Source organism: Heterocephalus glaber, unplaced genomic scaffold (genome assembly GCF_053883595.1).
Source record: "Heterocephalus glaber isolate CG9 unplaced genomic scaffold, H.glaber_assembly_v1.0 deba00001571, whole genome shotgun sequence".
Classification (NCBI taxonomy): domain Eukaryota; kingdom Metazoa; phylum Chordata; class Mammalia; order Rodentia; family Bathyergidae; genus Heterocephalus; species Heterocephalus glaber.
In genome coordinates, this window is record NW_028258356.1 from 3,656,968 (window position 1) to 3,679,458 (window position 22,491).

The window sequence follows — 22,491 nt, forward strand, 5'->3', positions numbered from 1 at the left end:
AAGGAAAGAAAAGGCCCAAATCCACGCAATTAGGAATGAAAAGGGTGAAACTACAACAGACCCAGCAGAAATCCAGATGATCATCAATACCTACTTCTAGAACCTATATGCCAATAAGATGGACAACACAGAAGAAATGGACAGATTCCTAGATACATATGAATTACCAAAGTTGAATGAAGAAGACCTAAAAATTCTGAACAACCCAATATCAACCAATGAAATAGAATATGTAATTAAAAACTTATCACCTAAGAAAAGCCCGGGCCCGGATGGCTTCACTGCTGAATTCTACAAGACATTTAGAGAGGAACTGCTACCACTACTGTTTAAACTCTTCAATGAAATTGAAAGGGAAGCAGTACTCCCAAATTCATTCCTGGAAGCAAGCATCATCTTGATCCCCAAATCAGAGAAAGACCCAACTGAAAAAGAGAACTATAGGCCAATCTCACTAATGAACATAGATGCAAAAATCCTTAATAAGATACTGGCAAACAGAATGCAGAAGATCATCAAGAAGATCATACACCCTGATCAAATGGGATTCATCCCAGGGATGCAGGGATGGTTCAATATACGAAAATCAATCAGTGTAATACACTATATCAATAGAGCCAAGGACAAAAACCATATGATTACCTCCAGAGATGCAGAAAAAGCATTTGACAAAATCCAACATGCTTTTATGATAAAAACCCTACAAAAAATTGGAATAGATGGTCTCTACCTCAAACTGATAGAAGCCATCTATGAAAAACCAACAGCCAATATCATACTAAATGGTCAAAAACTGAAATCCTTCACACTCAAATCAGGAACAAGACAAGGATGTCCACTATCACCACTCCTGTTCAATATAGTTCTGGAAACATTAGCCATGGCAATTAGACAAGAGAAAGAAATAAAAGGAATAAAGATAGGTAATGAAGAAGTCAAATTGTCATTATTTGCAGGTGACATGATACTCTATATAGAAGACCCCAAGAACTCCACCAAAAGTCTTCTAGACTTAATAACCAAATTCAGTCAAGTAGCTGGTTACAAGGTCAACACACAAAAATCAATAGCTTTCCTCTACACGAATGACAGACTCACTGAGAGAGAAATAGGGCAAATAATTCCTTTCACAATAGCATCCAAAAACCTGAAATACCTAGGAATCATCCTAACAAAAGAAATCAAAGACCTCTTCTCTGAAAACGATGGCACTCTGAAAAGAGAGATTGAAAATGATATCAGAAAATGGACAGACATCCCTGCTCCTGGGTAGGAAGGATTAATATAGTGAAAATGGCCATACTTCCAAAACTGCTATATAGATTTAATGCAATTCCAATTGAGATCCCAGCAGCATACTTCATAGACCTCGAGAAAACAATCCACAAATTCATTTGGAGCAAGAAGAGACCCAGAATAGCAAAAGGAATTCTAGGTAACAGAGACATGGCAGGGGGTATCACAATCCCCAACCTGAAACTATACTACAAAGCTACTCTGATAAAAACAGCATGGTACTGGCAAAGAAACAGACCTGAGGACCAGTGGAACAGATTAGAAGATGCAGAAACAACGCCAGACACACTCAGCCATCTCATCTTCAGTGAAGGAGCCAAACACCCTCATTGGAGGAAAGATAGCCTCTTTAATAAATGGTGCTGGAAAAATTGGGCTTCAACTTGCCAAAGATTAAAACTAGACCTGCATCTCTCACCATGCACTAAACTAAAATCAAAATGGATTAAAGATCTAAATATTAAAATAGAAACTCTGAACCAGTTGGAACAGAGGTTAGGTAGAACCCTTGAAGACATTGGTGTAGGAAAAGATTTTATGAACAAAACCTCAGTTGCCCATGACCTAGCACAAACAATCAACAAATGGGATCTCTTCTTATTAAAAACCTTCTGCACAGCAAGAGAAACCACCAGCAGTGTGAAGAGACAATCCACAATGTGGGAAAAAATCTTCACCTGCTCTACCTCAGACAAAGGTCTACTATCTCGAATCTATAAAGAACTTAAAAAGATCAGACCTCCCAAATTTAAAGACCCAATCCGAAAATGGGCATCTGAAATGAACAGACAGTTCTCAGACAAAGAAGTAGAAATAGCACATAAATACATGAAAAAATGTTCAACGTCACTGTGGGTCATTCGAGAGATGCAAATGAAAACAATGCTGAGATTCCACTTCACTCCAGAAAGAATGGCTGCTATCATGAAATCCACCAATGACAAATGCTGGTAGGGCTGTGGGGAAAGAGGAACACTGCTCCACTGCTGGTGGGAGTGTAGACTGGTGCAACCACTGTGGAAATCAGTATGGAGATACCTCAAAGAACTAGGACTGGAAATCCCATTTGACCCTGCTATTCCACTGCTGGGGATCTTCCCCAAAGAATTGAAAGAATCATACCACTGTGATATATGTGCACCCATGTTCATAGCAGCGCAGTTTGTAATAGCTAAAACTTGGAAACAGCCCAAATGCCCATCAACTGGAGACTGGATAAAGAAAATGTGGTTTTTTAATAAAATGGAGTACTACTCAGCCATAAAAAATGAGAAATTAGAGACATTTATAGCTAAGTGGATGCACATTGAGGCAATACTCTTAAGTGAAATAAATAGGACACAGATGTGTAAATACCAAATAGTTTCTCTGGTGTGAGGAACTGAAAGTGTAAATAAGGACTAAATGTATAATAGGTCATATGAAATAGGAAGAAAAGGGGCAAAGGGGAAGGAAGTGGGAGGGCTAGGGGAAAGGATAGAAGGGAATGGGATTAATATGAGAAAATGGAAAAATAGGAACAAAATTTTTGTTAATAGGGAGGGCTGGAGGGGTTGAAGGGAGGGCTGGGCAAGGGTGAAAAATAAGAACCAAGAGAGACAATGTAAAGGTGCAAATTTCCAGTGATGAATGTCATTATATTGTATACCTAAAATGTACCAATGGTTAGAATGAATAATCGATAATGTAAAATAGGAAGAAAAGGTCCAAAGGGGTAGGGGTAGTGGGAGGTACAGGGGAAAGGAAAGAAGGGAAAGGAAAAAATGATGAGAAATGGAAAAAATGGAAATAAAGTCTTTGTAAATAGGGAAGGGTGGAGGGCATGAAGGGAGGGCTAGGAATGGGGAAAAAATAAGAACCAAGATGCATTATATAAAGCTACAATTCCCAATGAGAAAAAAAAAAAAAAAGAAGAATTATGGATCTGAGCAGGCCTGAGAGCAATGTCATTTTTTTGAGAGTATCAGAAATTCCAGGGCCGGGGATTTAGCTCAGTGGTTCTGCTGCCTGCCTTGCAAGCGCAAGGTCCTGAGTTCGATCCCCAGTACCAAAAAAACCCCCCACTAATCCACAGAAATTTTGGGCTGGGGATTTAGCTCAGTGGTTCTGCTGCCTGCCTCACAAGCTCAAGGACCTGAGTTTGATCCCCGGTACCGGAAAAAAAAAAAAAAAAGGCAAGTATCAGAAATTCCAGGGTGGATTTTTGTGTTGTCTTGAAACAGGGACTCACTGTATAGACCAGGTTGGTCTTGACATTGTAATCCTCTTTCCTCTGTCTCCAGAGTGCTGGCTTTACAAGAGATGTCATGTATAAGAGATGCTGGCAGGGTAGACTTGTTCTATAAACTTGGTTCTTACCTTTTAAGACCATTTCTAGCCATTCTAAGGTGCTCTTCTAAGATGTTAAGTTTTTAAAATGGGAAACTGTACAATACTGGTATCAGGTATAAGAACAGTCCTGCTGGATCATAGGTTAAGTGAAATATGCTCAAAACAGAGAGACAAATACTACATGATCCGACTTATGTATAGAATCTAAAACAGCAAATATGTAGAAGTGGACAATAGAACAGTGGCTAAGAGGGGTGGAGAGGTGCAGGAAATGAGATGTTATGGTCCGATGTTGCAGTTATCTAGGAAAAATAAGTCTAAAGACCTAATTTGCAGCAGGATAACTATGGCTAGTAATACTGTTATATAATGAAAATTTGCTAAAAGAGTAGATTTTATGTGTTCTTAACACACATGTATCTATGTGAGGAGATGGATCTATTAGTGCAACTGTAGTGCCATGTTTCCCCACAAAGTAAGACCTAGCTGGAAAATAGCCTTGAAAACTAGAGGTCAAAAATGCCAGCCCCATTCATTCTATTCTTGCCTTATCTGCCTCAGAGTAGCCACCAAGCAAGAAAACAGTGATGGCAGGTAAAGCAAGGTTAGGCTGGCTGGGGATGGTGTTTTTGACCTCTAGTTTTCAAGGCTGATTATGTTCCAGCTCGGTCTCATTTTCAGGCAAAGAGGGGGAATCATTTCAGTATATGTATGGCAATCAAAACATGTCTTGTACTTTAAGTACACACAGTTTTCGCTTAAAAAAATAACTGCTTTTGCGAGGACAGTGTAAAGCAGCCATTACAAAGTATATGACATTTTAATAAACTATATTTAAAAATAAAAAGAATGCTGTGAGTTTTCTGGATCTCTATGGAACAAAGCATGAGGTAGCTTTCCAACAGAGAATACCGATGAGCTGCAGCCTATATGGGTTAATGGTTTAGAGCAATTCCCTATTCTTATTCTTACTTGGTTTCTTCTTACTGGAAGTCAATAAAGAGTAGTGCTTCAGTGTATCTCTTCAAATCACAGCAATTAATATAGGATCACAAAAAGGAAGAAGGAGTTAGGCAGTATCAACATAGCTATAGTGTGAACAGAGTCCAAGATGCTAGTGAAGGGGTGCATTGGTGGTGTGCTGCTGGCCACATGCACATGGGGTGCCTGAATGACTCTTTTAGAAAGAGGCTGGGTAATGCATCCCTTAAATGGTAAACATCATTTTACATTGTAATCTTCTCTGTGTCTTTGGGATTTCTTTTCCTAATTTGGCTTCTAAATTTAAATTCTTAAATAGTTTTTTCACCTTTCTTTCCCTTTAATGAATGTCTTATTACTCTAGAAGCCATCATTTATGATCATGTTTTAGGCATCAGATGCCTCAAGCATGACAGCTATTCACAGGATATGTCACCCAGTGATCAAAAGTCTTAAAATCTTGATTAGTTTGTTTATAAAACATCCTTATAAATAGTAGGGGTCCCTATGTAGGCCCTCAGTTCTCATCAGATTACTACTTAGTTAGCTTTTTCTGTTGTCTCTTTAGAGCGCTCTGGTTTCATGGTGCGGCCAGTGGCTGGCTACCTGAGCCCGAGGGACTTTCTGGCAGGACTGGCCTACAGAGTGTTCCACTGTACTCAGTATGTCCGACATGGCTCAGACCCCCTCTACACCCCAGAACCGTGAGTATCTACACTCAAAGGTATGCTGCATGGAGCCTACCAATCTGTAAAGCGGTCAGTGCTTATTCCACTTGAACGTGACTTAGACCCTCTTTTTCCTGCAGAGTAATTTCATCTCCCTAGCCAGGGAGAGTCACCACAGTCAAAGGATCAAACTCCTCAGTGGAGCATGTGGGGCCTCTGATATTCTCGCTCTGGCTCATTGCTCTAACTTTATTCCAACATTGAACCTTCTGCTTCACCAGATCTCCATTCCAATTGAGGAAGGGTAGGCACAAAGAGGTAAAGTAGAGATTGACACACAGCTAGGACACTTGGGTCTCTCATTAGGTGGCCCCCAGGTCTAAGAGTTCATGTAACACCATAGCAAATCATTACTAAACCCTCTCTCCTTTAATTTTTTAAATTTATCACCCCCAAACACAGAACTGTTTTTTTATTTTGGTACTGGGGATTGAATTTGGGACCTTGCCCTTGCGAGGCAGGCGGTGGCACCACTGAGCTAAATCCCCGGCCGCTACACAGAACTCTTTGCCACACTCTTTCTGCCATCTTAGTTTCTCTTTTTGTTTATTTTTTTGAGACAGGGTCATACTCTATAGGTCTCATTGACCATGAATTCATTATGTAGCCAAGGCTGGCTTTGAACTCATGGCCTCAGCCTCCTGAGTGCTGGGATTACAGATGTGTGTCACCCCACCAGGCTTTTGCCATTTTAGTTTCTTGAACACTCCTCTACTCCTCCCCATTACCTCCAAATAGCTATGAAGTTTGTGTCATATTTTCTTGAAAGAATCCTCATTTGTGGCTTTTACCCATTGTCTCCTGGACAAAGGAAGAGCAAAGAGTGGGCAGAGGAACTAGAAGGTGCTGTCATACTGCTGTATCATGGGTGGACAGCAGAGGGTAAGCTGAGAACTCCTGTGTGTTAATCATTTGGCCTCTCACACATGGGATTGTACAGTCTCCAAATGTCAAATACCCTGAATTTTACTTCTTTGTATGCTTTTTAAAAAAAAAAACATAACAAGCATTTATGTGCTTGGATTGTTTGGTAATGAGACAGCAGAAAACACCCCTGCTCACCTAGATGAATGTGGGAGATTGTGGTCAGTATTTAAGCAGATAAATGGTCAAGTGTAAGTGCTATATGAAGTGCCAGTAGGGTCTTGGAAGACAAATAGAGCAGGGGGAGGAGATGGAGAGACATGCATGTTGCCTTTTTAGATTGGGTCTGTCAGGATAGCCCCCAGGGATGTGACATTTGATTAGAGACTGGGATGTGAATATTTCAGGGTGGAGGATTCTAAGCTAAGAGAACAGTGAAAACAAAGACCCTAAGGCTGGAAGCTGTCATGGGTTCTCTGCCCTCTTCACCTCCATTCAAATGAGTGCCACCCTATCTAATTTGTTGCCCACTATTCTTCAAGCCACTCAGGTTATCACTTTGTTTATGATGCTGTTTTACTTGAATAAGCTTGTGATTAATGGGCTGCCAGGGTCTTCACTGGGAGCAGAGAGCCCTTTGAGGTTCAAGCAGTTAAGTAGCTGATGGTTGCAGAAGTAGGCAGGGATTAGAACCGAGTCTCAGAAGCCCCTCTCTACCTTTAGACTGCCATGAGTCACTGGCCAGGTGGGTCCCTGCAGGGTCACTACTTCATTTTTCAGCTCTATTCAGCTTCCCTGAAAGTGTTTGCAGGGTAAACAAAGGTTACTTATAGGACTCAAGACATTTGGGAAAGAAATGCTTCTAGAGTGGAGTGAGTGCTCAAAGGAGCATTGTCAGAGTTAGAAAAGCAATCTCTAAATCCAGCCCAGAGGGTTTGCAAATGGCCCTGTTTACAAATAGCAGGCACTTTGTTAGTTCTCTTTGAATAACTGGCCCTCCTGAGACCTGTGATAGCATGCCAGTAGGTATGCAGAGAGAGAGGGCAAAGAAATGAGATTTTAGCCACATAGGTCTATAAAATTTTGGGATAATGTGTTACATTTTACCAAAGTACTTTCAGCCAATTCATTCAGCAATATTTATGTGCAGTGTTAGCAAGGAGATGCAGTATGTTTAAAGATGAATAAAATATAGTAGCTTAAAAAATTTTTTTAAGCAGCTCTCATTCTGGCAGGGGAGATGGAAACATAAATAATGAAGAAAGAGAAAGACTGTGGTTAGGATTATCATCAGATGTGTACAAAATGTTAAGGAGTGCAGAAGAAAGAACAAGCCCAAAAAGCTTTTCAATGAAGGTATAATCTGAGTGGAGGTCTGGAAGGATGAACAGAAATTTCCTTTTAGGATAAGGCCTGGTGGGAGGGAAGGGAAGGCTTTCCTAGTTAGGCAAACCAGAAGTGCAGAGTTATGGAGGCATGCAGAAGGCATCGGCAAGCAAGGCTTGATAGACCACAGTGGTTAGGGTACAGTTTACGTGATAAGGATGAAAAGTATCTTCAGGGCACATTATAAATGATCATTTGTCAGACTAGGTCTTAGAGACTTCATTTTGTTGGCAATAGGGAGCTATCCAAGGTTCTGAAGTATGCTCAGGTAACTGTATTTGAGAAAGATGACTTGGGGTCAGGGCTGCAGAAGTGTGAATGATTGAGATGGAAATCTAGTCAGGGAGCTCACATTGCAGTAAAGGATTGTAGTTTATAAGGCATTGTGGTAGAAAGGTCAGTGGGATAATACAAGAGTGCTTTTATTTGGTGGTCTCTTAACCCAATAGAGATGAATTAGCAATATTTGGTGACTATAATAGGGATCCAGAGAGGGAGGATCCCTAAGGCAACACTGAAGTTTTTATGGGAAAGATGAATAGGTAGTTATTTCTAATAATGATTGTGAATATTGGAAAAGGGTCAGGCTTGGAAGGAAGGGGGTAGGAAGGAAGGAGAGAAGAGGAGGACTTGGGTTTGGAGCACATTGTCTTGGAGGTATCCCTGGGTTGGACCTGCAAATGAGAAAGCCCTTGGTAGTTGGAAACACAGGTTGGGAGTTCAAAGTGAATTCAAAGCTCCAACAATAGAATTGAGTTTAAAAAAAATAACTCAGGAGTCCATGACCATATAAGACAAAAGGAGATAAACTAAGTCAGAGTATAGAAACATTATTTTTTATGAGTTTTATAACATTCATCTTTAAAAAATTATTTTATTAACAATTAATGCATGCACATGATTCAGAATTCAAAGGACACTATAGGATATACTGTGAACAGCGGGTTCTTTTTCTTCCTTTGTTCTCTTGACACTTGGTTCATCCTCTCCAGAGGCCACAATTGGTACTAGTTTTTATTGCATCCTTTCAGAAGTATGCTATGCATACGAAATTCTTTGTAGAGATCCCTTTGATTGTTGTCTATTACAGAATCCTATGTTCCTTCTCGGCCACATAGTTTGAATCTATGGGCACAATACTGGAAGTGCTGCTTCCTACCCAAGCACTTTCACAGACATTGTCTTTGTAATGAATCCATTTTCTCAATTGGAAACCAACAAGAGGGCAGATTCCCCAATTTATGAAGTTCAACTTGGCTACTGTGTTTGGTTCTTATACTGTACTTTCACATAACTGCCCTCAATTACTGAACTGTGGTAGTAGAGGCAGCATTAATGAGACAAAGGTGAGCCATGAAGATCCAGGTACAAATAGAAATGAAAGCACCAAAATGACATTATCTGAAAAAAAGGATTTTATTTTCCTTTTTTCTTCTAGATAGAATGTATTTTGCTATTACAGTTTTCAACACACTTTGGGTTTTAAGCATGTCTTTGGCTTGATTTTTTATTTTGTATTTTCAAGACTCTGGGTCCCCTAACATGGCCAAATAGTGGGACTTGAATTTAAAAAGTGATGGCAGATTGGATTGGTGCCCTGGGGGAAAGTTTTTTAGTCTAGAGGACAGTAGTGAAAGTCCTAGCAAATCAGTGTCCTGGAAAATTGGTGACTCCTGGTTTTCCTGGTGGGAGGACTTGCTTTTCCTATGTTTATGCCTAGGTTGAAGATCACTGGTCTGCTAGGAGGGAGATGCTATGGTGCTTTCGCCCTTGGAACAGTGCCTGAGGCAGTGATTCTGCGCTTCAGTGTTGCCTAGCTTCATGCTTTGATCAGCGATGATCTCAAGCAGTGTTGTGACTAATCAAGTATTGATGTTTACAAATGATTTCCTTTACAAAATATCAACTGTGTCAAATTCAAGGTTACTCCAATAAGATCTTCCCTCTCACACTCATTGGAAGGGGGGAAGGATGCATAGTATTAAGTCTCACAGGCACATGATTGTCACCCAGCATTTGTGTAAGGGGAGAACAAAAATTGAGAAGTCCTACAATCTTACTGATCTGCTCTTTGTTTCTCTGGGTAAAGTCCATTGTGGGCTGTGCCATGTTGTGCCCTCTGGCCACCTCATCCTCTTTTAGAACAGTTTCTTATCCTTGGTTCCACTGACATTTTGGGTGAGACAATTCTTTTTTTTTGTTTTTGTTTGTTTTTTTTGGTACCGGGGATGAACTTGGGACCTTGTGCTTTTGAGGCAGGCGCCAGAACCACTGAGCTAAATCCCCAGCCCGGGTAAGACAATTCTTTGTTATGGAGGACTGACCTGTGCATTGTAGGATATTTAGCAGCATCCTTGGCCTCTAGAGTACCCTGGAACACACCTCCTCCCACTGTCAGTTGCAACAACCAAAGATTTGCCCTGGGAGGGGTTAAGAATCACTGTTAGAAAATAGAAAATCTAACCTGCCACGTTCACATTGCCAGTCATTCTGCCAATGATTTCCTTCTAGAAGCAATCTAGACTTTGTTTCCTTTTCAAAACACATACTTGAACATATCATTCCTTTGTTTAATTTCTGTTGGAGAAACAAAACCCTATCCATCCGACCATATTGTTTTCCTGGCCCCTTTGACACCCTCTGCTCCAGCCACAGTGGACTTCCTCCCATCCCCCCGAGCTTCCTGGCTCATGTCTCCATCCCTGTGTGTAGATGGTTCATTGTGCCTGGGAAGACTGGTGAAATCTTTTGAATTCTCTAAGATTCAGCTCAGTTGCAACCATCTCTGTGAAAACTTTTCCAGGCAGTTAGTTGTTCCTGTGGCACTTTGCTTAACTTCTATGATAGCCCTGACAACATTGACAGTTAATTATTATATTATTAATTATTATTATTATTATTATTATTATTTATTTATTTTTTTGGTACCAGGGATTGAACTTGGATCCTTCCACTTGTGAGGCAGGTGGCAGAACCACTGAGCTAAATCCCCGGCCCCGCCAGTTAATTATTGATGTGACATTCTCCTTCATAAGACTGTATTGAACTCAAGGACAGTGGTTAAAGGCAATAATAATACAGGAGCAAGGGGATTCAGACTGATTGTGGAGTGGATCTCTGGACCTGGTACATAGAGGAGGAACTGAGTCGGGAGTGGGCCAAAACCAGGGGTGGCTGTGCCATGAGCAGGTGCCAGACTTGAGATTCGCTCAGAGTCCCAAAGCAGCCTGAGGTATGTGAGGGAGTAGATGCTGCAGGCCTCTGTAAAGTCCTGCGGCAGTGGAGCCCTTTTGGAGTGGCTGCAGCCCTGTATTGAAGATTTTCCTCCACTCATCCAGCAGCTTTATTTGATTTCAGGGGCTGATCCTGGGCACCCTCCAAGAATAAGGCATTTTCTTTTTACATGGCCAGTGTCTGCAGGCAAATCTATAATGCTAGAATTTTGGACACAATGAAAACTAAGAATTTAACTCACTTGGACCAGAATATCATTCTCTTCAAATCATACCTATTATGCTCATTTATTTTGCTTTTGGGTTAAAGATAGTCTTAGGAATAAAATGGTACTTACTGTGAACTCAAGAAGGTAATATAAAAAGAATGTGAAGTTTATCTTCATTGTGCCCTTATTAAAAAGAGAGAAAAAGGGAGAGTAAGAGAAAGAAAGACACCTGCCTGTACTTCATATAGTGCTACAAAAAATCAAAAGAGTGCATTTCTTCCCTCTTTGACTAGCTTACTCTAAATACAGTCATACCTAAAAGGAAGAAAAGATCTTGGCCCTGCCTTAAAAAATAATTCACCCTGTCATTTTCAAAATTACATCTGAACTACTATTTATGTATTTGTTTATTTATATATTTTTGGTACTGGGGATTGAACTCAGGACCTTGAGGTTGTGAGGCAGGCAGTGGAACCACTGAGCTCAATCCCCGGCTGAACTACTTTAAATATTACATTAAGAAGAAGAAATTATGACTGGGCATGGTGGTGCACGCCTATAGTCCCAGCACTTAGGGAGCTGAGGCTGGAGGATTGCCGTGAGTTCCAGGCTAGTCTGTGCTACATAGGGAGTTCAAGGCCAGCCTGCACTACATAGTGAGACATTGTCTCAAAAGAGAACACCCCGCCCCCCTCCAAATAAATTCTATGAGGTTGGCAACTAGGCAATGTCTGGAGTTGGTGATGCTCCTTGCTTAGGCAGAAGAGAGGACCAGAGAGATAGAAATAGTTCTGAATTTGTCTCTAGAGATATTTTTGTGGGATGAAGATAGATTCAAGGGTAGGTTCAGTTCAGGGAATTCTTGGGCATCCAGGAAATAGAAGCAAGTTGGTGGGAAGAATCTTTTCCTCATTCCCTTGTATCAATGCCTTAGCCTTTGGTCTCTGATATCAGACTTCTGGTTCTCAGGGAGAGCTTTGGATATTCCAGTGTTGTATATATCCTACTCCTTTGAGCTCTATTTTAATTCATTTGACTTTTCTTTACTGGGTACTTCCTTCCTGGAGGGGAAATGTGGTCTGTATTCTCTGCAGTTCTTATAGCATCCTCTGATGTGTTTTGTGCAAAGATGTTGAGTACTTGCTAACTCCACTTGCATTTGCACATTTGCTTGTGAGTGTGGTTTGAAATTATACCTGTGGTCCCTATGTCCAGTGATACCTTAGAAATGCAGAGTTCTTTAATAAGAAATGCAGTTTAATAAATGCATATTCTCCTGGCAAAAGTAACCAGGAATTTAAATTATAAAAGTACACCCTTTGCTGTCATTCTTTGAGATCAAGCCAGTACAGTATCTGTGTTTCCAGAAGAGATATTGCCAAAGCAACAAAGCAATTTTGCACTGGAAATTTCTTTTTTTTAGAAACATGTTATAATGAAAACATTTGAAAATACTCATTCATTCTATTTTATGTTTCAGATGTTGTGCTTAACAAACTAGTAACAAAAATGTACTTGATACAACACAGTGTAAACTCATCAAATTAAGGACCTCTAGGTTCAAGGCTGCATTGAGATGACTCATCATTCAGCACGCACCAGTGGGTCAAATCTTCTGCTGTAGTTGTGCCACTTTTCCAACCCAAGATGAACTTTCACCATCAGGAAATAATTCACAGCACTACTGATTAATACTGCAATGTTTATTGCCATAATACAACTAAATGCATTTGCATTAAGGAAATCCTTTTTTGTCACAGCTGAACAGTTTAGGGGCAATTAATGTTATTTTTAAATATAATCGTGTTAAAATTTAGAACAGGTTTTGCAGTCAGGTGATGTTTTTAATAATTACCACCGTGTTTCAATTTTATAAGAAAAATAAAGGTGAGTTATTTCCAACAATATTTTTCATCTGTTTTTAAGTAAAGTGAATGAATTTTACGCTTAGCACTTGCTCATTAGAAGAGAATCCTCTCTAAAACTGACAGAGGATGTCATTTATTTCCTTATCTTGGTGCTCAGACATTAATCCCTGTTTGTTAAGTAATAACATCAGCAGGTAAAGACACGGGCTTTCCCATTTGTAAGAAAGGTTGTCTGCTGCTGTCTGATTGAACAGATGCTTCTCACTAGGTCTGCAATGAGAGAAAAAATATGATCTCCTTGCTTTTCCTGACTTTCTTCCTCTCCTTGCTCCCATCTGAGAGATTCTAGGTGTGCAAATTTGTCTGACTTAAACCTTGGCCATCATAGGTGCTTTTAATGTCGGCCTTCCTGAAGTCAAGTCTAGGCATAGTCTCACTGCAGAGCTGGGAAGATAAATCAGAATCTCCCACAGCTTAACCTTCACCCCTGTGAATGCTATTTAGCTTAAACTTGCTCTTTCCCGGAGGACATGCAAGGTTGGTGCCAAGCCTGCTCAGCCAACTGGCTTCCTCCACAGTGCTATTATCATTCTTGCTGTTCAGGACTGTGGAGCAGCATTATTACCAGCGATTCTCAGAAAATGGTGTGTACTCAGAAAGCTGATTCCATCTGGCCTCCTTTTCTGCTTTTTAACCCAGAGCTCACACACCCACCTCAGTAGCCATCTCCCTCATGAGAAGTTTGGTTTGGGCTACACCTGAAAATTTTGTCATCTCTTCCACCCTTCAGAATACGTAATTTCAACAACCACTACCACAGGGGTAGCAGCTATAACACTTTTCTGGTTAATAACAAACATGTACATATGTGCTATATGCAGTGCATGTTTGTCATTAAGATTGCTGGGCACTATTTTAAGTGTTTTATATAGTTGAACTCAGTTAATGCTCACAATAACTCCCTGATTTTTTTACTGTTACTATTCTGAGTTTATGCTAGAGGAAATGAGGTGTGGAGAGGTTAAGTAATTTGCCCGAGGTAACACAGCTGGTAAGAAGAGGAGCCAGGATTTGTAGGCTAACTCCTATTTTAGGTTAACACTAAACACTAAAACTCTAAATTTGCATGTACACCAAAGTTAAATAGCTTTTTTGCTTGATGTTTTAATTATAAAGTTCTTGTGAGATTTGAAGATGACACTTTTATTTGGTGGTCTTACTCTGCAAGAATCCAGAATACATTGAATACCCGATGTGCCCAATGGATGGGCTGATGCTGTGCTGTCCTATTCAGTCTTTCACCCAACCACAGTCCCCTCTTTTGATCCCTCTGGGCCTAGCCTGCCTCATTTATCAGGGGGAGGTATCTCTTGTGTCACAAGAAAAAAGGGGACGGGGCCTCACTAGGGCACAGTAATGCAGATAGGAGACTGCTCTGTACAGTCCTCGACAGAAGGACCTGAGACATCACATGCCTGGGATTCCAGGACCTACCATTAGTTCTCAGTGTGACACTGGCAAGCCATTTAACCTCCCTGTGTGAGGGATGATGAAATAATGCTTTGATCTTCAGAGAGAAAAGAGGCTTGATATAAATACAAAATAGGTCTACTCTCCCTCAGCACCTCTTTAAATTCCTGTGGAGGCTGATGTGCCTCATAAAATTCCAGCACATCCTTAGTTACAAAGCCACTTTCCTAGACCTGGACTCCCCAAGTTTTCAATCATAATATTGTGTCTTGTTTTTGTGAAGTGCCTAAAAGCAAAAATAACCCCTAAGACTTTTTACAGAGCCTGTTGTCTCAAGAGCTCCAAGCACTCTAACAGTATGCATTCTATTAAAAAAAATTCTATACATTATTTAAAACCTGTACATTGTGAAACCAAATTTCTGCCTAAGTGCCTGCTGGAGCCCTATTTCTGAGGCTGTCTGTCGTGTCTTAGGTTGAAGCTTCAGATGGTTTTTCTTTTTCTTTTCTTTTATCATTTTTTAGCTGATTCCTTCCATTCCCTGCCTGCTCCACCCCCAGCTTTGTCTTTCTTGTGCCAATAATTCAAAGTTAACATTCAGAAGCATGGGGACCCAAATCAAAATTCATATTTCCTCAGCTCTCTGTAGTCAGGGAGAAGTTCATTATGTACTTTCAGGTGTGGAAGGCTGAGATGACCAGGGAGCAATTTTTCAGGAATATTTGCATTTTTAAATTGCAGATTCAGAAAAAGAAATTCAAAATGATTGAATTTTAGGCAAAAAAGAGGTAATCACTGCCCATGCCTCTTCACTACTATTTGGAGGATGATAGCCATGCCCAGGACAGCTGCAGAAGCCACCACAGGAGAGAAAGAGAAATGCTCTGACGTTTTCATGAATGTTCTGTTTGTCTAACACTATTCTCCCCATCTCTGTGAGGTATGCAGGTCTCTCGCCATTTTACAGATGGCAATTCTAAGGTTCAAAGAAATCAGGTAATTTCCCCAAGGTTGCACAACTAGAAAATGGCAAAATCATGATCTGGTCCAAAGCCCTTATGTGACACTGGAAATTAGGAAAACTATGATTGGGTTTCATTTGAATGCACCTCTATTTGGAGCAATAGAGCCCTATCAACACCTGCTCTATTCAGCTGAGTTCAAAAAGCAGCCACTGGGTGTCATGTGCCAGGCTTTTCCCAAAGATGAACATGACATGACCTTGAAGAAGTTTACTGCCTTCTTATGATAAAACACCTGCTACCAGGGCAAAACTTTGTCAAGTACAATAAACTTAGGTCTAAATACAGTTCAATGTAATGAGAATAATAATACCTTGCTACAGAAGCTCATGTTTTAAATTCATTGCCTTATTATGCCATTAAAGAATGTCAAAAGACAGGAACCCTTACAACCTCCATTTTACAGAGGAGCAAATGCTGTTTGTGCTATCCAGTCTAGTAACAAATATTACATTTATTAAGCAAAGTTAAAAAAAGCTATATATTCATTTTTACAGTAGAATTAGCCCTATTTCAAGTGGTCCTCAGATACCCCTATCAAGTGCTTATTGTATTGGAGAGTAGAGATACAGAATATCCTATATGACAGTGCTGTTCTAAATCATTTGCCTGCGCAGGAATGTGGGAAATGAAGCTAGGTCTGACTTCAGAAAATATGCTTCTCTCTCTTCTCTCTGTTTCTCTCATGCTGAGGATTGAACCCAGGCCCTTGCATGTGCTAGGCAAGCATCCTACCACTGAACTACACCATAGCACTCCAGGGTACATGGCTTTAATAATTATATTTTGTTGCTGCCTTATTTTAGTGAAATTGGGGAGGGAAAGTTGCATATCTCTTATGTCTTCAAGAGATAAGAAATGTTTCAGAAATGGTAGGTAACTAGTGAAATATCAACAGAATTTCCATTGCAGTCATTTTTGTTGTCCTTGTAAGAGCGGGAAGCTATTTCTTTTGTTGGATCAGGAAAGTTTGTATTTGCTGTTTGTCCTTTTATGAAATCATAAGGTAAATTTTGCTAGGAGTTATTCTAAAGTTATTGCCTTTTTTACTTTTAATCGTTGGTTCCTAATTAGGCACACAATGAATCTTCCTGGAACCGAATTTTTAGAAAGATAATTATATATTCCAGTCTCAAAAGAACTGCAGTGAAGAGAAACATTGGTGGACTTTCTACGATTTCTATGGAGGGAAACAAAGATCTCCTCCAGGGCACCATGCACATGCTCTGTTCATAAAAAGAGGGTCACGTGTGTGTTTATCTGTCCTGAAATAGGGATGTAAGGGGAGTGATTGTAAGAGCTGTTGAAAATCCCATCTGGGTCAGATTTTACACTATGTTATTTGAAATCTGAACTAAAGAAACTCTGTATGTGGCTCCAAAGCAAGCACTGAGGAGAAGTTGCCTTAATACCCAAATAATTCCTGTTACCTTCTTAGTGCAGTGAAAACATACCAAGTCAGGTGATGCTTCCTGTGCATCCTGGTGTGTATCCTGGATTATTCCCATTTTCCCACCAGATGTTATGTGCAAGCTGAAGAAATACCCTATTTTGGCTCCCAGCTCATTCTTTCTTCAAATGCAGACTTTCCACCACTCCCACTCATCTTCCTTTCCTTTGCTTCATGATTCAGATAAAGTGTTGGCTTCTGTCATGCAGCACAAACAAAACCTATAGAAAAATGTTTTAAAAGACAGATGCACTGATTTGGAATGGGAAGCAAATGTTGGATGCTCACTCACTGCTTCTTAAAGGCTTTAATTTACAGCAAAAATAAAAAGGAGTTGTTCCTTACAGAGCTTGAGGAGTCAGCTTTGAAAGCTGATAAGAGGAGAAAAATGCCAGACTCATTTTGAATTTGAACTTAACAACCAGGACCCTTATTTCCCTGCAGCAAAATGATCGCAACTTTCTTAGAATGATTTAAGAATTCCCTAGAGACATTTTGCCCGGGTCTCTTTGTGTGCCTATCTGAGTGGGCTTTAGAATCTTCCTAACAGGGCTTATCAGAGAAGATTCCAATTTAGAGCAGCAAAAGTCTAGTGTCTGATAACAGCTGTAGCTTTTTTTTTTTTTTTTAAAGAGACATGATGTTTTACAGTGTTAATAGTTTTGAAAGGTCCTACGTTTCTAGTGAACAGAGAGCTTTTGTGAAAAGGGATCTGAAAAGCATTATTCAGGCGAAAATGCATCAAAGTGATAGGAGTTAAAAAAGAGAAGAGTTTGCTGATGTAGAGATTGGAGGCAGCATGTGGTGACAGGTGCAATTATGACCAAATAATTGAATCTTTAAAGAGAGATCTGGTGAGATAAGGAAATAGTTGTAGACTCACATTGGAAATCTGTTCATAATAAGATACTCAGGGGTCCAGCTGGGAATAACGTAACCAACACAGGGGTGTTGAACTACTTGACATGCAGGACACAGCAGCAGTAGCATTTGCACTGTGTAAAACAGTGTGAAGTAACATAACTTCAGTTTAACAGATGTTAATTGGCACAAAGGTTGGACAGACAATTTTGTAGTTTGCATTCTCCCCTAGACTCCTCTTAACCTGGAACTTCTCACCCCTGCAAAGTGGTGGTGAACTCAGCTGCTATGTCCTTCAGTCTCAAAGAAACTAAAGAAAAATGTAAACTTTTCAAAGTTAATGAATCATTTTTATTAATAATGCTAAAAGTCTTCCTTTGCTCTTTGGTTAACATGTTTCTGGACACCATAGTTTCCTTTGTCTACTTGTGTTTTAGCCAAAGATAGAGGGGTAGAGAATAACATCATTCCACCAAAGGCATAAAAGATAGTAACCTTGTTCCTGGTCTTGAAATACAGGAATTTAAAGCCTTGGCCCCATGGAAAATGTGGTTACTGTACATGCTACATCTTTTGTTAGGAATCTAGGGGATAGCTCTTTCTCAGGGTCTCTGCCTGGAGATAGAGAAGAAAAGAGAGCACAGACTCATGAAATACAGCACAATCATTTCTACTGAAAACAGAGGAAAGAGTATCCCTAATGTTCCATTAATACTTCTGTTAGACAACTTGTTTCAGGCTCTCATTTTTAATGAAACAATATAACTGATTCTGTTTTATTATGTGTTTTTTTCTTCAAAATTCATTATTTCTTTTATCCTATGTGTAGTTGGATTACATTGTCATCATCGTGCTGTTAGGGTTCTTAAGTTTTCAGGTGAATTATAGGTTTCTGACAATGCAATTTAATCTCTAAGTGATAGTTACTTTTCTACCACCGAGAACTGACTCCTTAATATCTTTGGACCTCTAGTATTTTTTCCTTTATAACTGCCAGCTTTTTACTTTATCTTTTACCAATAAGATTTTGGACTCTGTTAGTTCCTAGGGATATAAAAGACTATTTTCTGCATCAGGTTTTAAAAAGTATTTAGCAAGCTCAAAAGTAAATCTAGTATTGCACTAGGACCACTAGTCCTGTGAATGGAGCACTATGGTAGTCATGACTTACTCTATTCTCTCCTTACATTATGAAACACCTTGCACAGTTACTGGCCCATAGAAAACATTCACTTAGTTTTTGCTTATCTTGTTTATTTATACTATGAGCTATACCATTTTCAATATTTCCCTGGAGTTTGACATCTTGTTTAATTTGGAATTACTCTTGCCGTGTCTCCCCAGATCTGTAGGGGTGCTTTAGTATTTACAACACGGGCTTTTGGTGGAGGTATTCAGATTTTTCCATGGTGATGTACTTGATCTTAATTCCAGCATCTGTATAGGCTCATGACTTTTCAAAAAAATTGACCCCAAGGGTGTTTACAGGGTCCTATCTCAGCATATATGTATTAGACTTATAACTGAATTGAGTGCATCCATATTTAAGAGTAGTTAGTTACTGTTATGGCTTATATCCAGATGTCTCCTGAAAGCCTCATGTGCTCATGGGCTTGGCTTTTGGGGGATGACTAGATCATGGGTATGTGATACTGGTCATGGGTGTGTGATACTGGATTATACCACTGATGGGTTTAGCATAGTTCTGGATGTTGATGATGGATTTACTAAAGGGGGAAAACCCATCCTATGTGTGGGTGGCATCAACCAATAGGCTAATAGCCTGGATGGGATTTAAAGAAAAAAGAAGGAAGGCTCGCTGCTTCCTACCTGCAATGCCAAGAACTGTTTTTCCTCTGCCATGCCCTTCTGCCCTGGAGCCAGCCAGACTATGGACTGAAACCTCTACAAACTTTGAGCTAAAATATACCTTTCTTCCTTTAACTTGTTGGTGTCAGGTATTTTGTCCCAGCAATGAGAAAGTAACCAAGGTAGTTACCTATTTGTCTTTCAGTCATCACCTTTCATTATCTCCAGTACCATAATGCAATTTTAATGGAATTAAACTTAGCTCAAAATTGCATAATTGCACTCAGCTTTTGTTTTATATACAATACTAATTGCTTAATGCCAGCTAGAAGAGCTCTCAGTGTCATTTATTATGGACAGGGTCTCAAGACTGGCTATTTCTTATTATCAACTGGAGAGCATAAAAGACACTGGTCAATTTCAGGGAGCCTGGTTGAATTGGTCTTAGGTGGGATTTAGTAATTTGCTTTTTAGAAAATGCTCCTCAAAGGATTTGGAGGGTTGAGAACTACTGAGTAGCAGGTAAAGAGGCTTAGGGCATACTGACTATGAATTTTTTCTTGTGCTAACCAACTTACTTAAGCTCTGTCTCTATAGCCTCAGTGCTGAGCCTCTTCTTATTTATGCCTTATCCACAAATTAAGACAACAGAGGCAGAGAAACAATAGAGAAAGAGCACAGTTCTGGAGACAGAAGAATTTGATTTCAAATCTTGTCTCTGTCTCTTACTAAAAGTGGGACCTTGGAAAAGATTCTTAAATTTACTTAAATTTAGATTCCCCATTGGTCAAATTGTTATTATAAAGCTTTCCTTTCAGTGAAGATTAAATTACTGAGATGGGGAAACATTTAGTACTCTACCCAGTGTATAATAGCTCAGTATATTCTTTCTTTTCATTTTTCTGTCTCTTTGTTTCTCATTTCATCTTAGATAAAACAAGGGGCTTGGATAATATTTAAATACTTCTTAATTTTAAAAATCCACTGAGTTTGATTCTGTCTTAATGTGATTGGAGAATAACCTCCATGTATTCTTTACTACAAATTCAGTTTATGTGGAAAACAATGAGGTCACTGGCACATAGTTATAAGAGGATGAATTTGGAGTTTCTTTCAATGTCCTGCCCATTTATTCTCATTTGGCTCATTTATTCTCTCTTTCAACTTGATATGTCTATGGAGTATCTGATCAGTGTTGGGAATGTAGTTTGAATTGTGGAAACAAGATTTTTTGATTGAGTGAAGTCATCTATTTAATGTGGGCATCAAATCTCATGGTTTGTATTGCCATTCACTTGCTTCACTTCTATGACCATCCAATGTGTTTTATCCTTGTAATAATGGTGGTGGCACTTGGCACTAGTATCACAGCATCTATTTGAAGTGATATACTTCAGGGGATCACAGATGAAATCAGAAACATCTTTTTTATCATTAAGTTTATTGGTACATTTTAGGTATACAATAAAGTTACATTCATCATTGGGATCTTGTACCTTTACAGGATGCATCTTGGTTCTTATTTTTTCCCCATTCCTCTGCCCTCCCTTCACCCCCTCCTCCCTTCCCTATTTACAATAACTTTGGTTCCATTTTTTTCCTTTTCTCATATTTTTTCTTTTCCCTTCTTTTCTTTCCTCTACCTCTTCCACTTCCCCTACTCCTTTAGACCTTTTCTTCTTATTCCATAATATCAATTATACATTTTGATCCTTATTTACACTTTTAATTTTTCACACCAGAGAAATTATTTGGGATTTACACATGTGTGTTCTATTTATTTCACTTAAGAGTATGGCCTCAATGTGCATCCACTTAGCTAGAAATGTCTCTAGTTTTTCATTCTTTATGGCTGAGTAGTACTCCATTTTATAAAAAACCCCACATCTTCTTTATCCAGTCTCCAGTTGATGGGCAGTTGGGGTGTTTCCAAGTTTTAGCTATTACAAACTGTGCTGCTACAAACATGGGTGAGCATATATCACTGTGGTATGATTCTTTTAATTCTTTTGGGAAGATACCCAGAAGAGGAATAGCTGGGTCAAATGGGACTTCTAATCCTAGTTGTTTGAGGTATCTCGATATTGATTTCCACAGTGGTTGCACCAGTCTGCACTCCCACCAACAATGAAGAAGGGTTCCTTTCTCCCCACAACCTGGCCAGCATTTGTTATTGATTGATTTTTTGATAGCAGCCATTATTAATGGGGTGAGGTGAAATCTCAGTGTTGTTTTCATCTGCATCTCTTGAATGACCAGTGATGTGGAACACTTTTTTATATGTTTCTTTGCTGCTTTTACTTCTTTGTCTGAGAAATGTCTGTTCATTTCAGTTGCCCATTTTTGAATTGGGTGTTTATATCTGGGGGGGTCTGATTTTTTTTGAGTTCTTTATATATTCTAGATAGTAGACCTTTGTCTGAAGAACAGCTGGTAAAAATTTTTTCCCACATTGTAGGTTGTCTCTTAGTTCTGTTGGTGGTTTCTCTTGCAGTACAGAAGCTTTTTAATAAGATGATATCCCAGTTGTTGATTGTTTGTGCTAGTTCCCGTGCTACTGAGGATTTGTTCATAAAGGTTTTTCCTATGCCAATTGTCTTCTAATTAACTTATCTTCCAGCAAGTTTAGTGTTTCTTTTTTAATATTTAGATCTTTAATCCACTTTGGTTTTAGTTTAGTGCACGGTGAAAGATAGGGGTCTAGTTTTGATCTTTGGCAAGTTGAAAACCAGTTTTTCCAACACCATTTATTAAAGAGGCTATCTTTCCTCCAGTGAGGGTGTTTGGCTCCTTTGTCAAAGATGAGGTAGCTAAGTATGTCTGGAGTTGCAGAAACATCTTTCAATTACTACCTGCTTAACTAATTTTTTTTTTTTTTTGGTCAGGAAAACACAATATTGCTGCATCTAGATCCATGCCCAGAGACCCACAGGGGAATTCATTCCAATGTAGTTTGGAATCTGGGAACAGTTCATTATTCATG

At 39.4% G+C, this 22,491-nt stretch overlaps 1 protein-coding gene across 1 annotated transcript in view; it reads left to right on the top strand.

The window, feature by feature from the left end:
• Tph2 (tryptophan hydroxylase 2) overlaps positions 1-22,491 on the top strand; it is a 113,472-nt gene that overhangs the window by 50,307 nt on the left and 40,674 nt on the right. The window contains exon 7 of the mRNA XM_004845027.3: positions 5,177-5,312. Coding sequence (XP_004845084.1) covers positions 5,177-5,312 — 136 coding nt within the window. The remainder of the gene's footprint in view (positions 1-5,176; positions 5,313-22,491) is intronic.